Here is a 17,624-nt window from a genome sequence, read left to right as displayed (position 1 = left end):
GACCAGATAACGGTTCCGAGGACTATACTATACCGTTCCCTGCGTGATCGCGCCCCGAGTGATTTACTATCAAAAGTCGGACGCCCCAGAACTACTGCTCCGGAGCTACTGTTGGGGAAGTTTGATCGATAACGGACCCGCGGCGCGGTGCTCCGGATGGTACCGTTGTTTTAGAGGACGCGTGAGGTGAAGCGAAGGGTTTGTTTTGTGTTGCTCTAAATTCCGCACCATTTAGCCAGCGGCCACCATTAGTGACGGTCGACGGTTCGTAGGAGGTGATAACACTTCCAGGCGACTGTGTGCTCCCTTCGAGATCTTCGTAGAGTGCGTGCTGTTCCAGATTCAAAGTGTCGTGTGTTCGTCTGTGATCGCTGGACATCTTCCCGACCCCCCACAAAAAGAAGGGTGGATAAGCCAAGTGTATCCCCGGAACGCACGATGATTCCGATTCTGGGCAACTTTGAGCTGAAAGAAGGTAGCGTAACCACCTGGCGTGGGCCGCGGGCCTCCTCGGTACCCTAAATGTTGGCGGTGGGTTTTCATGTGCGTGTTATGCAGGCGGACGAGCAGGAAAAAGGTATTTCACCCGGGGACGCCGGGTGCTTTCGGCCCTCCCCACCCCGTAGTAGCATCCACTTCCAATTTCTCCACCGACCTCGATCGGCCGAGGCTATGTGGCACGGAACGCCCTCTGTGACAGGTTGCGGCCTCCACACCGAGAATGCACCGTTTGGTTTTAGTTTTTTACGATTCAGTTCGCATTCGCTGCCCGTTAAATAAATGCATTAAAAAGACTCGCGGCGGCGGCAGCGTTTGCGTTGGGATCGTTCCAAAAATAGGTCCCGTTTGTTGTAGTCCAATTCTTCGACATCTGTCAACCACAAGTCGACTGAAACCAGGCCTAAAAAAGGGGGGTTCATGAATTAGTGTTGCATGTCCTGATGTAGGTACAGAAACGACTGGGGATTCGTAATGAGTAGAGCCGTTCGTAGATCGTTGTTAGCCTTAATGGACGTGTCACGCAAGCACTAACTCCTATCTCTCTCTCTCTCCTTCCCGCTACCCACCAGGAGTGAAACAGATCGTCGGCGTGTCGGACATCACCGAAAATCGCAACATATGGCGCATGCTGATTGCGGAGTTCCTCGGCACCTTCTTTCTGGTGGCGATCGGCATCGGTAGCACGATGGGCTGGGCCGACTACAGCCCGCCGTTGACGCAGATTGCGTTCACCTTCGGCCTGGTGGTGGCCACCCTGGCCCAGGTAGGTACCAAGCACCGCTCCGTACGCACGAACTCTTTCCCGCGCTCTGTCTGTGTGTGTGTGTGTTGATTGATTTACGGACCAGTTTGTCCAGTTTGTGTCCGTGGACCGGTCCGGTGGCGGCTCACGGCAAAGCTCGCGGACGTGCTCGTGACCTCGACAGCCGGAGATAACGGATAACACCAGACCACCAGGAGCTGATTTGTGAATGAATCCACGGCACGGGGTTCGGGTTCGGAGTTCGGTGTGATTCATCGAAAATTGCTAGATCACCCCGCGGTTCCTTAGGCCTTAAGATAGTCCTCTCCTGATTTCGGTTTCTTTGCTCGGCTCGGCACGGCAGTTGGGCTTGCCAATTGGTGAGAGGTAAAATGGAAGGAAGGACACACCGGGCTAGAGCCCGCCCCGTGTCGACGGAGGTCGACATCTTGCGGTCGGTTCGGTTTGGGTACCGGTCCAGAGACGCCCTAGGGCACGGTCATTACTGATGTCCGTTCTGCCGCGCCGCACTAGAGGCACTTCAATCAAATCGTGCGCGGCCTCATGTCGAATCGCACGCGACTCGATCGCACGGCGTCACCTTTCTCGCCGGAGCCGTCACCGTCACTGGAAACACGCTTTTGGGTGCTGGTGGCTGAATGATCGCCTGTGGGGCTCGTCGACCCGCGGCTCTTCAGCCTTAACACTACTTATGCTTCGATTGAATCCATTGTATTTGCCAGCCAGCAACACGTTGGAGTGGTATCGAGAGCACCCGTTTCCTTTCGGCCCGGTTCTCGGAGAACCCTGGGCCTGCCGAAGGAGCTATCGAGCATACGGCGCCTTGACGCCTCAAATCTCCTTTGAGCGGCACTTTGGACCAATGGTGGTGGTTGTTGGTCCAATTACATTATCCGTATCCGTCCTAACGATGTCGGCTTCCGACGCGACGCGCTCGGCTTGACATTCGCATCAGCGGTTCAGCGGCCCCACGGAACGCACTCGGCTTGTCGTGCGTTCGGCTGCTGCGGGCTTGGCGGAATGCGAATCGGCAGATTGTGGCCCCAACGGAACTCTTGCGCGTTGCAGCAAACTGGAACTGAAAGGCTAGGCCGACGCTCTTCTGGAGGGGGCCTTATGTTTATGCTTCAATCCATGAGCCTGTGTGGCCAACACACGATCATAATCATTACAGAAACAATAACTGGCCATTAAAAACGATTCGATCAGGTTTGGTGCCCTCTGACCGGGGAGGATCATCATTCTGGCGTCATGAGGCCCAGGCCTCACCCTATAGAGAGGCGCAGTCGCCAACACTCAGGATCGCGTGGCGCGCGCGCGTTTAGCTCTATCGCAGCCCCGAAGGTGAAGGTCCTCAGCGAGTGCCGAGCGGCCGCCGAGGAATGCGAAAAGTCAGAGCATTCCCAGCGATAAAGCGTCGTCCGGAGAGCGGAATTTTCGCGCAATGACGTCAAGCAACGCTCAGCGCACTTGAAGGAAGATTTTGATTGCACCATAAAATGTGCCGCCAGACCTCGCCAGAAGTGGCGGGCTTTAGATAACTCGCCGGCGCAGGATCCGACGTCAGCCTGTGGTCTGTGGGTCATCAACGCCAGGGTCTGCCTACGTTCCGTCCGGGGCCGAGTGACAGTGACAATTTAATTAAAATCGTGCTTCGACTAGGCTAAATCGAAGTTCAAGCCCCCGCTCAAATGCCGCGTGATGATCACTGATCACACACGGAGCAATTAGTAGGGTCTCCTCGGGGTGGGGGGCTTCTGGGCACGAGGGCGCGTAAGATCAACACAAAACGCTTCACCCCGGCAGCCCTGGCCCGGGTGCAATTAGATAATGAGCCTCCCATAAAGCCGCGGAACCGTGGTGGAGATAGTGACCGACCCGACCCATTACAAGTGCTCCTGGGACCACACACACAGCAAGCGTCTTCTAATTCGGTGCGTCTCGACATCTGTTTGCCTCTTACCACCGATAGTGTCCACTGGCGACACTGACGACGACAATTTACGATCAAGCACCAACCGCTACTGAACGGACCTGCGGCACAACGCAAGGACGGTACTGTTGACACTGCACACTGACTTTTCGGAGGCTGTGTTTGGGTAGTGCGCTTGCGATAATTACCGAGATAACCACGGGCGGCGGCCGCGTTGGGTCAATATTTAGCCCCGGTGTTGTGCTGGGGCCGCCCGAAGAACAATCGGGCAACAATGTGGACGGCTGACCAACACGGCTGACCTATAGCGCGCTCTCTTCGGAAAGGACGCAACACACACTCTCTGGTGGTCTGGTTGCGTCAATTTCTCCACCAAGTCTCGCCCAGTAAGGCCCTCGGAGTCACGCACCGGATCGGCACAGATCTGTGGGCGATATTAGGTCCGATCATCTGCCCGCCGCTGCTGAGTGAGGTGACTCATCCGGAGAATGTTGCGTGGCGTAGAAAAGTGAATGGACTGTGACTGTGACCCTGAAGAACCCTGTCAAGGACGGGCTCCAGAAGAAAGTGTCTCCAGAAGAAGTGCGCTCTTGGCGATCTAATTCAGCGCCTGGCCACCAGCGTTCCATCAGTATGCTGTCGACTATGTTGCCGACGCTTATCCGCTCCACTGATGACCGTTTCTTTTTTTGGTCTGTCGAAAAAGATTCGTTACATAAAACGTGTGTTGCGCAAAAGCGGACGGGATTCGCGTACGACCCACTCGGGTCGTCGTCGAAAATGATTTAAGCGCAAACCAAGGGCCAGGCCGCCGGAGGCCAATTCTCGTCGGGTCGCTCGTCAGCCTAAAGTTTGCCAAATTATCGACCGATTCCTGCGGCCACCGCGGCGGAATCGACTTAATTGCGCGCGCGCGCGCAGCGGCTCAACTTTAGCGGCACACCGCACGGGGTCGCGTTCGCGCTTCAGGGTCAGCGACTCAGGTGGGTTAAGGCGCGGTGCGCGTGTGTTTCGGAGGGTTCGTTCACTTCGCTGCCGTGCGAAAGTCGAGCAGCGCTTTCGATGGCAATTTAATTCGCGAACCGCGAGAGGCCCCGCCGTTGGCGACATCGTCCATCAAGCACCCGTCCGAGGGTGGCAACTCGCTGGGGCTGACTCACGTACAGACCCCCCCCCCCCCCCCCTTCCCCCGGACGGAGTGCTAAGAAGTGGCGAAGAGCGCGCGTGCAATTGATTCAAACGCGCCGTTAACCTGTCAACGCGTTGGCTTCAGGTGCCATTCAACGCGGGCGTCGCTAGGTTGCGCCGCCGTTGACTTGACTTAGACTCCTTTCGGAGAGCTCCACGGGGTCCAGCCAGAGCGAGGGGTGTTGGCAGGGGGTGGGTCGTGCCCCTGTAGGTTTCTGTACGTTTCTTAGGGCGCTCAGGAGACTTGCGGTTGTTCTGTCACGCAATTGAACAATGCTCAGAAGTAATATCTGAAGTACCCCTATACGAGAACTTGAGCCAAATTCAACTAAAGTCAGAAGATCAGGTCTCTGCTATAAGTCTGGACGCATCCAAGTTCACGTCCAGGACGAATCCGATCGCCAAAGATCGATTCCCTTTTTCGGATGGATTGCGGGTGGCCGTCACAAGAGTACACGCACCCCCCTTTGTGTATGCGGTCCCTGGGTGACGGTTTTATTTATATTGCCCACCACTGCACCTTCGCGGATCGCGGCAGGTTGGTCCGCACGGTGGTCGGATCGTGCGGAGAACCTCCTCACGGGGCGCGCGCTCTCAGTAACTTGTTTGGCGAATATAGCCATTGCATAATACCGTTCAATATAACATTGTGCCCTTGACATCTCGCACTCGCCGAGCCGGGCCCGGTCGGATCGGGTCGGCGTTCTCTTTCGGCCCGAAGAGCTGCCATACACCTCGCCGTACCTCGCCGCCGCAATCGAGAGGAAACGCCGCCAGAAAAACAAACAACCAAACCGTGAACGGCGTGAGCAAAAGTGTTTGCGCTGGTCCACCCGCCTTTGGGCCACCTTATCTGGGAAGGAGTTTGGAAGTCCGGTCCACCGGCCGTCCGTCCGAGATTAAGAGTCGCTGTGAGTCACGTGATCGGGCAGAGATCACCCGACACGGTAGCCCCGACAGCGAGGTACATGACTTCCATCCGCGCTGCTGCTGCCGCGAGATCGGGAGCGAAAGTGAATGGCGGTGGCCGTGCCGTTGAACGATGCCGACGGGACCACCACCCGAGCCGGCGGCGGCTGGGGGCCAGACAAACTGGAACCAGCGGGAGTTTGGGTTTCGGACTTTTGTGTTTTTTCCCAGCCAGGGTTTGGCTGAGTTCAGGAGCGTTTTACTCGATTTTTTGTTTTGTTTGGGACTCGAAAAGAAAATGGAGATGAACCTTTGGAACCTGGCGTCGTGGCGGATCACTCTGTTTTGACTCCCAGTGAAGTCACCGAGCCGCTTCCATTCGCCCGGATCGCCAGTGTTCAAACCGGAACCGGATACCACGTGATCCACGATCGCGCGATGATTGACGTTTGGTGAGCCCGCAAATGTCAACCGCTAAATCGTTGTCTTTTTCAAATAGACCTTCTGATCGACATCCGCGATTTGCGATCGCCGCGATTCTGAAGACGCTATCGGCTCGTTAGCCGGCGCAAAGGTCGGTTGCTCGCGGTCTTCGTGCTCGTCTCATTACTGGCACTCAGTTCCGATCGATTGGCCAAAATTCTGCTTCTGCAAAATCGAGCGCGCGCAACTCACGCCTCCCGAGGTCAGGATGGGACAGTGATCGGTTTACAAAGAGAACAAAAACACATCCCGGCATCGCAAAGTTCGGTTCGCGCCCTTCGCCCAATCAATCAGCTTATTGTCGGGACCGCTGCGTGCGCCTGTCGTGTGACTGCAGCGCGAAGGCAAGCGACGAACCCCGCGATCTACATGTGAACCGAAATACCTCGGACAGGGTCCGAACCGAGGCCATGGGCTCCACTTGATTGCAGATTTTTTTTTGCGCAACAACCTTTCCGGCCGCGGGAAGCTCCGGCCACGGGGTTCGTGATGCCCAAACGGTATCGGCCGGTCGCGCCTGTCACCGGCTGATTGCAAGCCGTCAATAATCCCTTCGGGCTCTGTCTTTCTTTCGGTCGGTGGTGGTGCTGGTGGTGGTACTGTCCGGCGTGGCGTGCGTGACGGAACCGTTTAGGAACCCCATCTAAATTACCCAGTTCGGCGACGGTGACATTGACCTGTCCGACCAGCTCCGGTGCCGTTGGGTGGCCCGAATATAAAGCATCCCGAAACGGATTGCCAAATGAATGCCGAAATGCGCTTTTGGCGAATTTTATGACAAATAATCAATAAAAGCAGACACCAGCTTCCATATGAGTCGGTGTATAATCTAGTAAAAAATGAAAATTATGAACCTTTGCTAGTTGGGTAATCAAAACATTAATTAGAAGCGGAACGTACTGCCTCGGATGATGGAGAAAAACGAGGCATCAAAGATGTTGCCAAAACTGTCAGCCAAAGCTGACAATAAAATATTTCCTGGTGATAAATTTAACACAACATAGTGGCATAATTGGTGAATATTTTAAGACCAAAAAGCTGTCAAAGTTCGTTAAAACTATAAATAATTTGGACGGTAAGCCAAATTAGTTTAACGCCTAACCTAGCCCCTAAAGTAGAGTGAATAAAACAGTAAATAATTCAACATCAGTTCATAACTTCGAACTCGTAGAATCATCATTTCTAGGTTGCAAAGTGTCCATAAAAATCGATTTCTGTATTTTATTTTATTTATTTTAAAGCTAACTCGTTATGTGTTGCCATGGTCTGATTTAGCCATTAGCCATTATTGACTACAAACGACCCCAAAGACTCCAAAGACAGCAGCTCACAGCTTACGTTCAGTTATTGGATCATGTTGAAGCAAATCCTTAGCCAAACGATAGAAAAGACAAGTTATCCGCGTGGATCCAAAGCTTCCACACACGTCAGGCCAAAATGACCCCTTTTATGAATTACTCGTGGGTTGAGCATAATTTGGCTTATCATTTTCTTAAACGAATGTACTTTGCACGCCCCAGCGCAAGGTGGTGGAATGCGTTTTTCTTGCGCTGCTCACCAGCTCGAGCACTAACAGCCCATTTCCTGCCTCGCACATTACGCCATTTGTCTATTTATCAACGAATCAACGACATAATTGTAATGCTCGCACTGCACTGCGAAGGGAGCTAATTACAGGCCACACCATAAAGAGGGGCCAGATGACTAGACGACAGGCCCCGTTCGCAAGAACTTCTCGACTCGATCGATCGACAACCTCCTCGGGCCCGCGCGCTCTCCTTCACGAGGGCTCCGATGCGCGCCTTCACATGTGCGTGGCTAGACAACGACCAGCCGGCTCTGGTCGGGTTATGGCAGGCCCCACAAACCGGTTCACGTCGTCGAGGCTGCTGCCCTGAACCTCGCACCTTCCGATCGATGAATGATCAAACCCGTTCCAGCGAGGCGTCAACTGGGGTTCCTTCGCGCGGATAGAACGACTCAGAATCGATCGGCCGGTCGATTGTTGCACACCACGCTGACCATTTGCAATTCCGATTTGCGCGTGTAAATTATGCGCACACCAGCATCGGTCATCGATCCGCCGTGCGATCAATCACGGGCGGCAAAAATGGAGCAAAATGTTGCAAAATGGCCCCACCGCCGGCGGCGGCCTCAGTGACGCAAGTCCGCGCGACACACGCATGTTTCGCGCCCTCCGACGCCAGGTGCCGTTTTCCGACCTTCTGGTTGCCGAATCTATTGTGCTAAACTTTCTACAATTCGCCTCACGACCCGTTGTACGGTTGTTCCCAATTCTTGGCTGACAATAATGATTCAACAATTTGTTTGCTCACCCCTCGGAGGTTGCCGCGCAAGGCTTCACAAACTACGGCCATTAGTCGCGAGATCTTGTCGATGCTTCTCCCTTGCCGAGTGTTCTTTCGCATGATCGATACCCATCCGCCAACGTAATGCTCCTAATTGACACATAAATTAACCCACTCAGAGTCCCAGTTACCGGTGCGGATACGTCACGACGGCTGGCCGTGTGCTCCTCCTTCTCGATCTCGGTGGCATATCGACTCGACTGGTGCGCTCTTGCCAACGTCTAGCCTCTTGGTTGGTTTATTTACTTTGTGAAGCAGGGCAATTAATTCTCCAGTATCCAATCTGCTGAGAAAATGGCTACGAGCTTCAGCTCGGAGTAGCATATTTAATTACGCCTTATGAGACAGCACGACTTTGTCGTTTGCTTAATGTGTGTGCACTTCAAATTAACCGTTTGGCTGACAAATTAGCTCAGTTCCGAAGGGGCGAGAAGGGATCGCTACTATCAACCATTTGTTTGAGACAACAATCAGATGGCAATAGGCATTTGATTGAACCGATTCATGTTGACCCTTGCTTAACTATAGCCAAGTGTTGGCCCTTTGAGGATGTCTTATTTTTAATTGTTGAACGTATTGAAGTACATTGGGGAGGTTGTTCTGAATGTTCTCTTTACTTTGTTTCGTTTCCATTTCTTTTTACGGTATTTCATGGCACTTTTTGAATGAAAAATAAAAGCTCCTAATTTCGAATTTGGGATTTAAAGGCTGCACATCGTTAAATATGTTGAATTTTGTGGGTTATGGGACCAGTTAGCTTAAAAAAATCCTTCACAAATTAATGTAAAAGCATCCAGGCAATCCAGTGAATCAAATCCCGAACGATCATGCCAAAAGCTGGTGCCCCATAAATTCGCGGCACCAATAATTACCCACGCCACGCTGATCAAAACATTTATTATCATCATCATTTTCACGCCCGGCCGACCGGTGCGCGTCGGGGTGAGCGAGTGAAAAATGACCATCGGCCCGTGAATCGTGCCCAACGTGACGGAACGGGGCGGTGTTGCTGCTGTGGCCTAAAGTTCACACATTTTTCAGATCACCACGCGGCACGCGCACTGCAGGGATCTCTCGGGGAGGGTGGGCTTTCAAACTGCGTGTGCTACGTTTTTATGCCACCGATCGGGTCCGGCTGATGTCCGTGAGAAAATAGGACCGGACCGTTGTGGCACGTGTGATCGCGAATCGCCCGAGACACCTTCGCTAACCAGCGAACGAACAACAATAAATCGAGCCCGTCTTAACGCCCGCCGCGAGATCGCGCGTGCTTCCCCCCCCCCGGTCCTGGCTCGTGTGCGTCGAATTGCGTGGAACGAATTTGTGCATTTTTTGTGGGGTGGCCACTTCGACTGTAGCCAATTTGTGTCGGGAGCACGTGTGCACGCGCGAGAGGATCGCGCGTGCGCCTTGCCAGTCTCCCTCCATTCTTCCCCATTCTTCTCGAGATTGATTTTCTCACCCAATAGTTATTGTGTTCTGGTTTTTTTATTCTTTCCATTTTTTTCGTTTTCTTTTTCCTCCCTCTAGGCGTTCGGGCACGTGAGCGGATGCCACATCAATCCGGCCGTTACGATCGGGCTGATGGTAACGGGCGACGTCAGCATTCTGAAGGCCGCCTTCTACATCGTCTCGCAGTGCATCGGTGCGATCGCAGGAGCGGCCGTCATTAAGGTACCTTGTTCTGGCACAATTGGCAGCACTGGCGACACGGGCCCGTTGGTGTCCTTTCGGTGGCGACGTCACTATCGTTTCATTCTCTTTTTAATTATCATTTTCAAACAGACAAACCATTAAAAATTCTATCGATTTTCCGCTTAATCCCCTTCGTGCTTCCCAAGCAGCAATGATACGATGTACTTGGGACTAGATAAGCAAAATCAGTGTACTTTTGCTTATGAAAAATGCAACCCTGCGAGAGAGCCAGGTCAGCCGATGGTTCACGACCAGTTACGAGGGCGTTCCATTTTTCAAACAATTTTCCCGCAATGCACGCAAACAGAGACCCTCGGCGAGAGCAAGGCCTCCCGGCGGCGCGCACCGGAATGCACTTTCGATGTTTGGCCCCCCATTCACGGGGCCCAACCCACCCCAAAGTTCCCGCCCCGTGAGTGCACCCCATTACGGGGTCTGCATGTTAATCATGGGCTCATGAAAGAGGTGAAAAAAAGAAATATGTCAACAACAACTGGATGTCGTGCACAACTCTGGCACCCCGTTCCCCCCCCGGGGTGCATACGGCACCACCGTGCTTTTGGGTGCGTTTTGAATGCAACCAGCGGAAGCGCAACAGCCCTGTCACCGGTTGGCTCAATAGAACGGATTCAATAAAAGTAACCGGATGGCCCGCTCACCGTCTGGCCGCGATGGAAAGGCTGGCGTTACGGAAAATGTTTAAAATTCACAAAACCGAGTTGCATAAAGCCTACACCACGCTAGGCAGATGTCAAAGATGAGCGCTTCCTTTCTGCCCCGCAGCGTCCCGAATTGCGCCACCCTGCGCATCGCGGCGCAAGCGAAGCGGATAAACAATACGCGCCAAACTGCGCAAATGCATCGCTCTAAGCTCGCTCGGGCTCGGCGGCCTGTCTGTCAGTCTCTGTCAGGCTTGCCATCTGGTTTGGCGAATGTTTCAATCGGTTTTGTTTTGCGCACTGCCCTGCCCGGCAACAATGGAAGCGCACGCGGCACAGGCACCGGGGATTTAGGTTTCGATCATGGGGCGCAACCCGTTGCGCGCGGCGATCTCCTTGTGTCATTTGCATTTTATGATTCTGGCGCACGCGGGTCTCCGTGCGAGCCCCGGAGCCATCGATCTTCGCCAACGGCCAGCGAAATGCCAAGGTACGGCCCTGGCGGGCCGGGCCAACGAAAATGTGGCCCTTTTGTTGCACCCATTTTGCGAAATGGCACAGCCGGTGGCAAGAAAAGTGCAGCCCCAACTGCACCTTGCGCGCAAGGACAGCTCCTGCTGGAGAGGCGTAACCTTTAACGGTCCGCTGTCCGGCTCGCCGGTCCGGTGTCAAAAATGGATCAAATAAACGCACTCTTCGACATGCACCGCATTCCGGTAATTGGCGTGCATTGTGTCCGCCGGATCGGCCATTTTCGGCCACGGTCACGTCGGAAGATTGATCGGCAGACACGGTGACGTGTATAGTAACACTGTCCGTGTGGTGTCATTTTGAAGTGAAGAAATCAATCAAAAAGGAGACCCGCTTATGCTAGAATGGCCCACATTTGATTATTGCTTTCTCAGATCGCCACAATCAAGATTCGGTTTCAGAGCGAAAGAGGATGATTTTCGGAGGGTGTGCGATGTGTCCGAATGATGTTTTCATCAACGATTCGGGTCTTTGGTCGTTCCTGAGGGTCCGCATGAGATGGAAAGTGATTTGTTGAGCTACATTTTAACTACAGGGTGAGCCATATAAGCTCCTTTTTTTTTGGTTATAAAAAAAATCGACTTAATAATTTTCTGCCTTTGGTTCTATCTCGGCAATGGCAATTTGAATTTCGGTCTTGAGGCCGTCAATGGTTGCTGATTTGTTCGCGTAACATTTATGTTTCACCGCAACCCTGTGTCGCAAGATGTCCTGTGGTGTCTAAGCGCCGCTTCTTGGAGATCAAACGTCAAAATTTAATTTTATACAAAAATGAAATGAATGAACCTTTCAAATAAAAGTTCAAGCTTCAAAAAATATAAGGCCGTTTTATTTCAATTACCAAATGGATAAAAGAAACGTTCGTGGCGCACCCTGTAGAAGAGTCGGTTATTATTAGATCGTTTATTAGATCGCTTAGAGTTTCAAATCTTTCTGTGAACTTCTTTTGAGCCTGACTACTTCAAATGAGCTCAAATGAACTCAAGAAACACTGTTATGCCTCGCTTAGGGGTGAAGGTAGCCTTCAGTTTCATTAACTTCCCACCTAAAATGCGTCAGGACCACCCATGCGTCGAACGTCACTCTTTTGAGGCTCTTTAGGAGCTAATTTAAGCCCGATTAGATGGCCGGTTTATAATCAAACACTGTTAAAAGTGTCATCAAAGTCACAGAGCTGGCATCATCTTGATGGGCCCCCGTTTTGCATCGATATCGGAGAAGCGTTGGCGGTTCATTTCAATCGGCCCATAACCTGTCAACCTTCAGTGGCCGTGCTCGTCCAACTCCGGCACGGAATGACAAATTTCCTTGCCGCCATCAATCAGTATGCCGACAGTTCGCTCGTCTGTTACACACGAGACACCCTGTCTGGGTCGGTGGGGCCCGAACCCCGGACACAATTCCAATCGCTCGTGTAGCCTTTAAAGCGGAGGCCCAACGGCCCTTAACGATGGCCTTAGGATCTTGGCACCCTCGTAAGGGTGCCGCGCGCCCAATCTATAATCCAATTTTCGGAAGACGTAATAAGGAACTGGACCCCGGGTACATGTGACTGGCGTTTAATGTTTCTTTTTCACCGGTCCGACCCCGAGCCCGAGCGGACGGGGCTGGACCTATTCATTAGTGATCCCCTTGTCCTAAACCTTGACCGAATCGAACACCGCACCGCAAACCGGTTGCCGACCACGGAGGGCAGATCAATCCAATTTTGATCAGCCGCCGCCACCGAACGCCCGAACCTCAAAAGTGCCAGCGTCCCCTGCGTCCTAGCATTGGCCTATGGCCCATGCCTCACGGACCCGTGCCCGGTGGGCCGGTGTTTTGTGTTGGCGGCTGTTTTGGTCACCTGCCGCGTGTTCTGTTTTTTCGGTGATCACGTGACACCCATCACCCATTGACTTCGCCGAGTGGTGCACCTTCCAGCCGCAAGTCCGTGACACGTGTGACACCTCTTGTGGAGTGTCTTGCGCGTTAACATTCCATCGGGCACCCACCGATCGATCGCCGGTGGCCGATCTAATCTGATTTAATTACGCCAGCCAGCGCTTCCATTTAGCGGTAGCGTCCGAAAGAAGCGCCTAGGCTAGAATGGCCGGTGCGCACGACGTGTCCCTCCGCACGGTTTGACGGCTGACATTCTAAGGACCGGCCGATTCTGGTACAAGCAGCGCCGCAGCAGAAGAACCGCGCACCGCACACGTTAATTGGCCGCGGCCTTCGGGCTGCGCGTAACTCGGGACTAATGGCACGCTCGCCCTAACCGAGCCGCGTTCCGCGTCTGCGTAAATTGCATTACGCAGCGTGAACGTGCTAAATGCGTGCGCGCCTAATGGTGAGTTTCGATTAAAACGTCGCTAGTGGCCAGGTCGGTCGGCCGGTAGCCACCGTCACCACTTAATTTTTGCTCCACTCCTGTCCAGTCCGGACGGCCGCCGTGCGTTCTTGTCGTCTGCCTGACCATTTAAGCGCCCGTAAAGCAAATTGACGTTTATTTTGTTTATTCGATCGAAATTTGCAGACGCGCCAGGCGTTTGGGGTAGACTGTTACGACTACCATCGCGGGTCATCTGTATTGGCCATTGTGTACGGATAAGGTCCTGTGACGCAAATGTTATCGGCAGTCACTGTCACCGGGGTTCAAGGGAATTAAGTCGCTGAATACCCAGTGTTAAGTAAAATACGATATCAAAAGAAAATTCCTGAAATTTCATCCGAATCTCAAGGTGTCCATCACAAGGATCGACGATCAAAGCTCCAGCAAATAAATGAGTTTCGGAACAAGTGAATTAAACAGGAAAACCCCGGCTCAGGTCTCACTCTAAACGAGTTAATGGGATTATGATTCCGGCGCCTAAAACAATCATTACGACTGCATCAATTTTAAACTCAAAAGGACCCCACTTCCCAGCTGAAGCTAATCGACGGGAGCTTGACGTGTCACGAACCTATTACGCCGACCAACGGCCCCGAACAGATTTCACGGTTCTAATTCGCTTCGTTTCGCAGGCCGCAACCCCGTCGGAGGTGGTCGGCCGTCTCGGCGTGACCGGAATCGCCCCGGGACTGTCCACCGGCCAGGGTGTACTCGTCGAAGCGCTCATCACCTTCATCCTGGTGTTCGTGGTCCACGGAGTGTGCGACAATCGCCGCTCCGACATCAAGGGTTCGGCCCCGCTCGCTATCGGACTCTCGATCACTGCCGGCCACCTGGCTGCGGTAAGTACGCGATTCCGACCGCCGATATCGCGCGTTCGACATTGACCGTATTCTGGGTGTGTGTCTCGTTTGCAGATTAAGTACACCGGCGCCAGCATGAACCCGGCCCGCTCGTTCGGACCCGCCGTCGTAATGGGCGACTATATTGATCTTTGGGTAAGTGTCCGTCCGGCCGTCCGTCCATCCTTCGTGAGCGGGTCGTCCTCTAACGCAGGTCTAACCTTACTTCGCAGGTGTACTGGGTTGGGCCGATTGTCGGTGGCATCGTGGCCGGTGCCATCTATCGTCTGTTCTTCAAAGTAAGAAAAGGTGACGAGGAATCAAATTCATACGATTTTTAAGCTTTTCCCTCTTCGCACAACTCCACACCCACCATCCGATTGTAAGAAATTTAGACCATCGATCGTCACCGGTTCGGTGGCCACCGCAAAAACGGCAAATCGCAAGTAACCAATCAGTCCGTGTCTGCGGCCGTCGCCGCAACAAAATTCCGCCTGTAAATTCTTCCCACGTGGTATCAGGTATCGTGTGTGTCCTTTGAGAGAGTGTGTGCGGCCACCAAAACAAAACGCAATCGATCGAAAATCCAACATTGGAAACTCATCCGCCAGTAGCTACTACCATAAGTCGTCCTGGTTGTGAACCTGTGTGCTGCGTCCGGAATAGGAACGGAACGCTTCCTAACAGCCCCCACGCCCCCCATTACTAGCATCCCCTGACTAAACTCCGTTCCTCCTCCCCGGGGATTCGCTGACTTTGTGCTAACATTGGTTTTATTTCTCTTTTCCTCATCTTTTCCAACCACGCACACCGAATGTCTGGGTCGAATGCGTGCGCGATCGCGGCGATGCGTATACGATCGGATCCGTGACCGTGTTCATGCGGCATGCGGTGCGGCTGCGGCGGTTCATTCCGTGGGCCACCACCACCCTCTAGATGAACACTAACAAAGTAGGGCAGGTGACTAACGACGCGCAGTACATTTAGCCCGGAGCGTAATCCGCTAGCCCATCTTCATCCGGGTCTCGACTACTGACGACTAACTTATCAACCTAAAACCCACACAAACATACATACTTTCCGTGCCCGGCGAGGGCGGTTTTGGTTGCGAGATGAATATTTTAACCCAACAACGGCGCGCGCCGGAGCGTGGGCTTTACGACGCGGCCACGTGGCGCGAGAAAGTCACGGCCTCGTCGAGGCGGCGGCGGCAGCAGCAGCACAACGAGGTGCGACCGATTATCGTGGGACTTTACACTACAGAGCGCAGCGCTTCTGAGGGTCATTAGTCACGGATATATTTATTTATTGGATGTTTGAAAAAACACGATCAAGGTATTGGCAGAATAGGGCGCGGATGAGCGGGGACACCCCCGCAGCCACCGTAAGGACACCGTTTGAGAATTACACTGATATTCGACACCATTTTTTTGTTTTGTGGGTGCTAACCAATCTAACACACCAACGGGTGATCACCGCAACGCACACACGCTTCCCGTAAAGTCCCTTGCTCACGTGCAACTACTCGCTAACTTTCACGTGTGTATGTCGCCTGTAATGTCTTTGCGTTAGTAGAAGCGTAGCTCTCGAATCCTGCGGTCTTGGACTTTGGAGCTGAAGCACACCCTGAAGTGCTGTAAATAGTTCTACACTCTTGGGTTCGCGCAAAGAAAAACCCTGACAAAAGCTATCATTTCATGCAATAGGGGTGGTCACTTTTCCCGGTTTTGGTTTTGGCAACATCACAAGTGGCTAGCGTGCCAGGCGCTGTTAGTTTGTATCCTTTTTTCTCTTGGTATTGTTACACACCCTATTGGCGCCCTTGCCACGTTACTCGTGCACGCACGTCCACGTATTTGCGTAAGGTTTTGTTTTGTATTTTATTATCTTATTTAACAAGTGAGTTCTACCACTGCTAGGCGCTTCGGTAGGTGGAAATCGATTAGAAATTAGGATTGGCTAGAAAAGCAGAAACCAGCAGAACAGTTAGAGTACACAAGACGAATCGAACACTACAAACAGAAAGCCCGGCCCAGCAATAGGACGAACGCAACAAAAAATCCAAATCAGTTAGAAGGTACCCTCGTGGGACCCCCAGCTAAAGAGATATAATCCGTAAGTTCTATTTATGTATCATATACATCGGAATTTACCAAAAACAGCAGTGTTGTTGTAGTAAGTGAGAGAAGCTCTTTAAATAAATACCAATAAAAAGTAATGAAAAGCATCAACGTTTCGAGTCGCGTCGAGTATTTTGTGACTTTTGCACCTTCGACTTTTGCACCAGTGTGGCGTAAGTATTTCCTATTGTTCGAGATTTGGGTCGTGGCGGTGGAGTACGAGATTGTGGTTTTAGCCAGCTGCCAACATCAACAATAACCGGGGACAAGTATTAGTATTGTTTCCTTCAAGCACGTCGATCCTTTCGATTTCTCGAACCGATTTCCAGCTGGTGAGACGAAGATGCCGTCCAGTCACCGAGCGGATGGCGTGCAAAATTGTGCGCACAAAATCGACGGCCTCCCTTGAGCTACCTCGGGCCGAATGTCACACGCCGTGGACGCCGAGACCACCTACGCTTGCCGCTGACGGTGGGAACAATAAAACGAAAATCAATAACGATCACTAACGCGCCTGCTCCTCGAGAGGGGCTGCCTTCGGCAATGCCAACCTTTGGCCACCTGCGCGCCAAAACCAATAGCCGGTCGCCGCCGCGAGGAGTGTAATTATCTTCGCGATCCTTCTTGCGCTCGAGGAGCCTCTTGCTCTTGAGCACCTCGCGGCTTGTCGATCGGATCGAGCGGACAGGTTTCGCACAAAAGTCGGCGGTACCTTCGCGCTCGGCGGCCCATGGCCGTCGCCCACGGAAAACGCTGGAGCGTGGAGCATCCTCCATTTAGGCGAATGAGGGTCAAAAGTGGCGGATGCGGCGAGTGCTTTCGCCGCACGCCGTGGAATGTGATTCAATTGTTTCCAGCTTTGCGGCTCCAGTGGCTCCCAGGATCTCGATTTGCAGAAAGCCTTCGGCAGGAACATAATTGATTCATCCATTTTATTGTCAAGAAGCGATTGAGATGCTCACCTATGCATCCGTCGGAAGGTTATAGATACGATATGATGACACACACCTCTTGAGACGGACAATTGGGGTAATGGGAGGCCACAGTGTAATGGGAGGCTTGATGGGATAAAATATTCACTTGAGCAGTCTCGATATTCGGCGTACTGTGAAGAGGAAGCTGTTAACCTACCTATTGTGTTGTGCGACCATCGCAAGACTGCTGAAGTGAAGATCGAGGATGATCATGAACAAGAGCGTTTTTGTTATGTTTGGTGTTATTTGAAACCATCGTCATCTGTGGTGGCACTAGAGAGTG

The 17,624-nt window shown here is 52.7% G+C and overlaps 1 protein-coding gene across 2 annotated transcripts; it reads left to right on the top strand.

The window, feature by feature from the left end:
• The first annotated feature begins 366 nt into the window (after positions 1 to 366).
• LOC128272679 (aquaporin AQPAn.G) lies at positions 367 to 16,009 on the top strand. 2 transcript variants are annotated; one of them, XM_053010543.1, is made up of 7 exons: positions 367 to 475; positions 1,071 to 1,264; positions 9,677 to 9,820; positions 14,038 to 14,247; positions 14,323 to 14,403; positions 14,481 to 14,546; positions 15,184 to 16,009. In XM_053010543.1, the coding sequence occupies exons 1-7, from the start codon at positions 439 to 441 to the stop codon at positions 15,232 to 15,234; spliced, it is 783 nt and encodes a 260-aa protein (XP_052866503.1). In that variant the 5' UTR covers positions 367 to 438; the 3' UTR covers positions 15,235 to 16,009. The 2 variants fall into 2 exon arrangements, with proteins under 2 accessions (XP_052866503.1, XP_052866504.1); XM_053010544.1 differs by having other exon boundaries at positions 14,481 to 14,556.
• The last annotated feature ends 1,615 nt before the right edge of the window (positions 16,010 to 17,624 follow it).

This window comes from Anopheles cruzii, chromosome 3 (assembly GCF_943734635.1).
Source record: "Anopheles cruzii chromosome 3, idAnoCruzAS_RS32_06, whole genome shotgun sequence".
In the NCBI taxonomy this organism is placed as follows: domain Eukaryota; kingdom Metazoa; phylum Arthropoda; class Insecta; order Diptera; family Culicidae; genus Anopheles; species Anopheles cruzii.
Note: the sequence above shows the minus strand (reverse complement) of the source record. Positions and strands in the feature narration are given on the sequence as shown.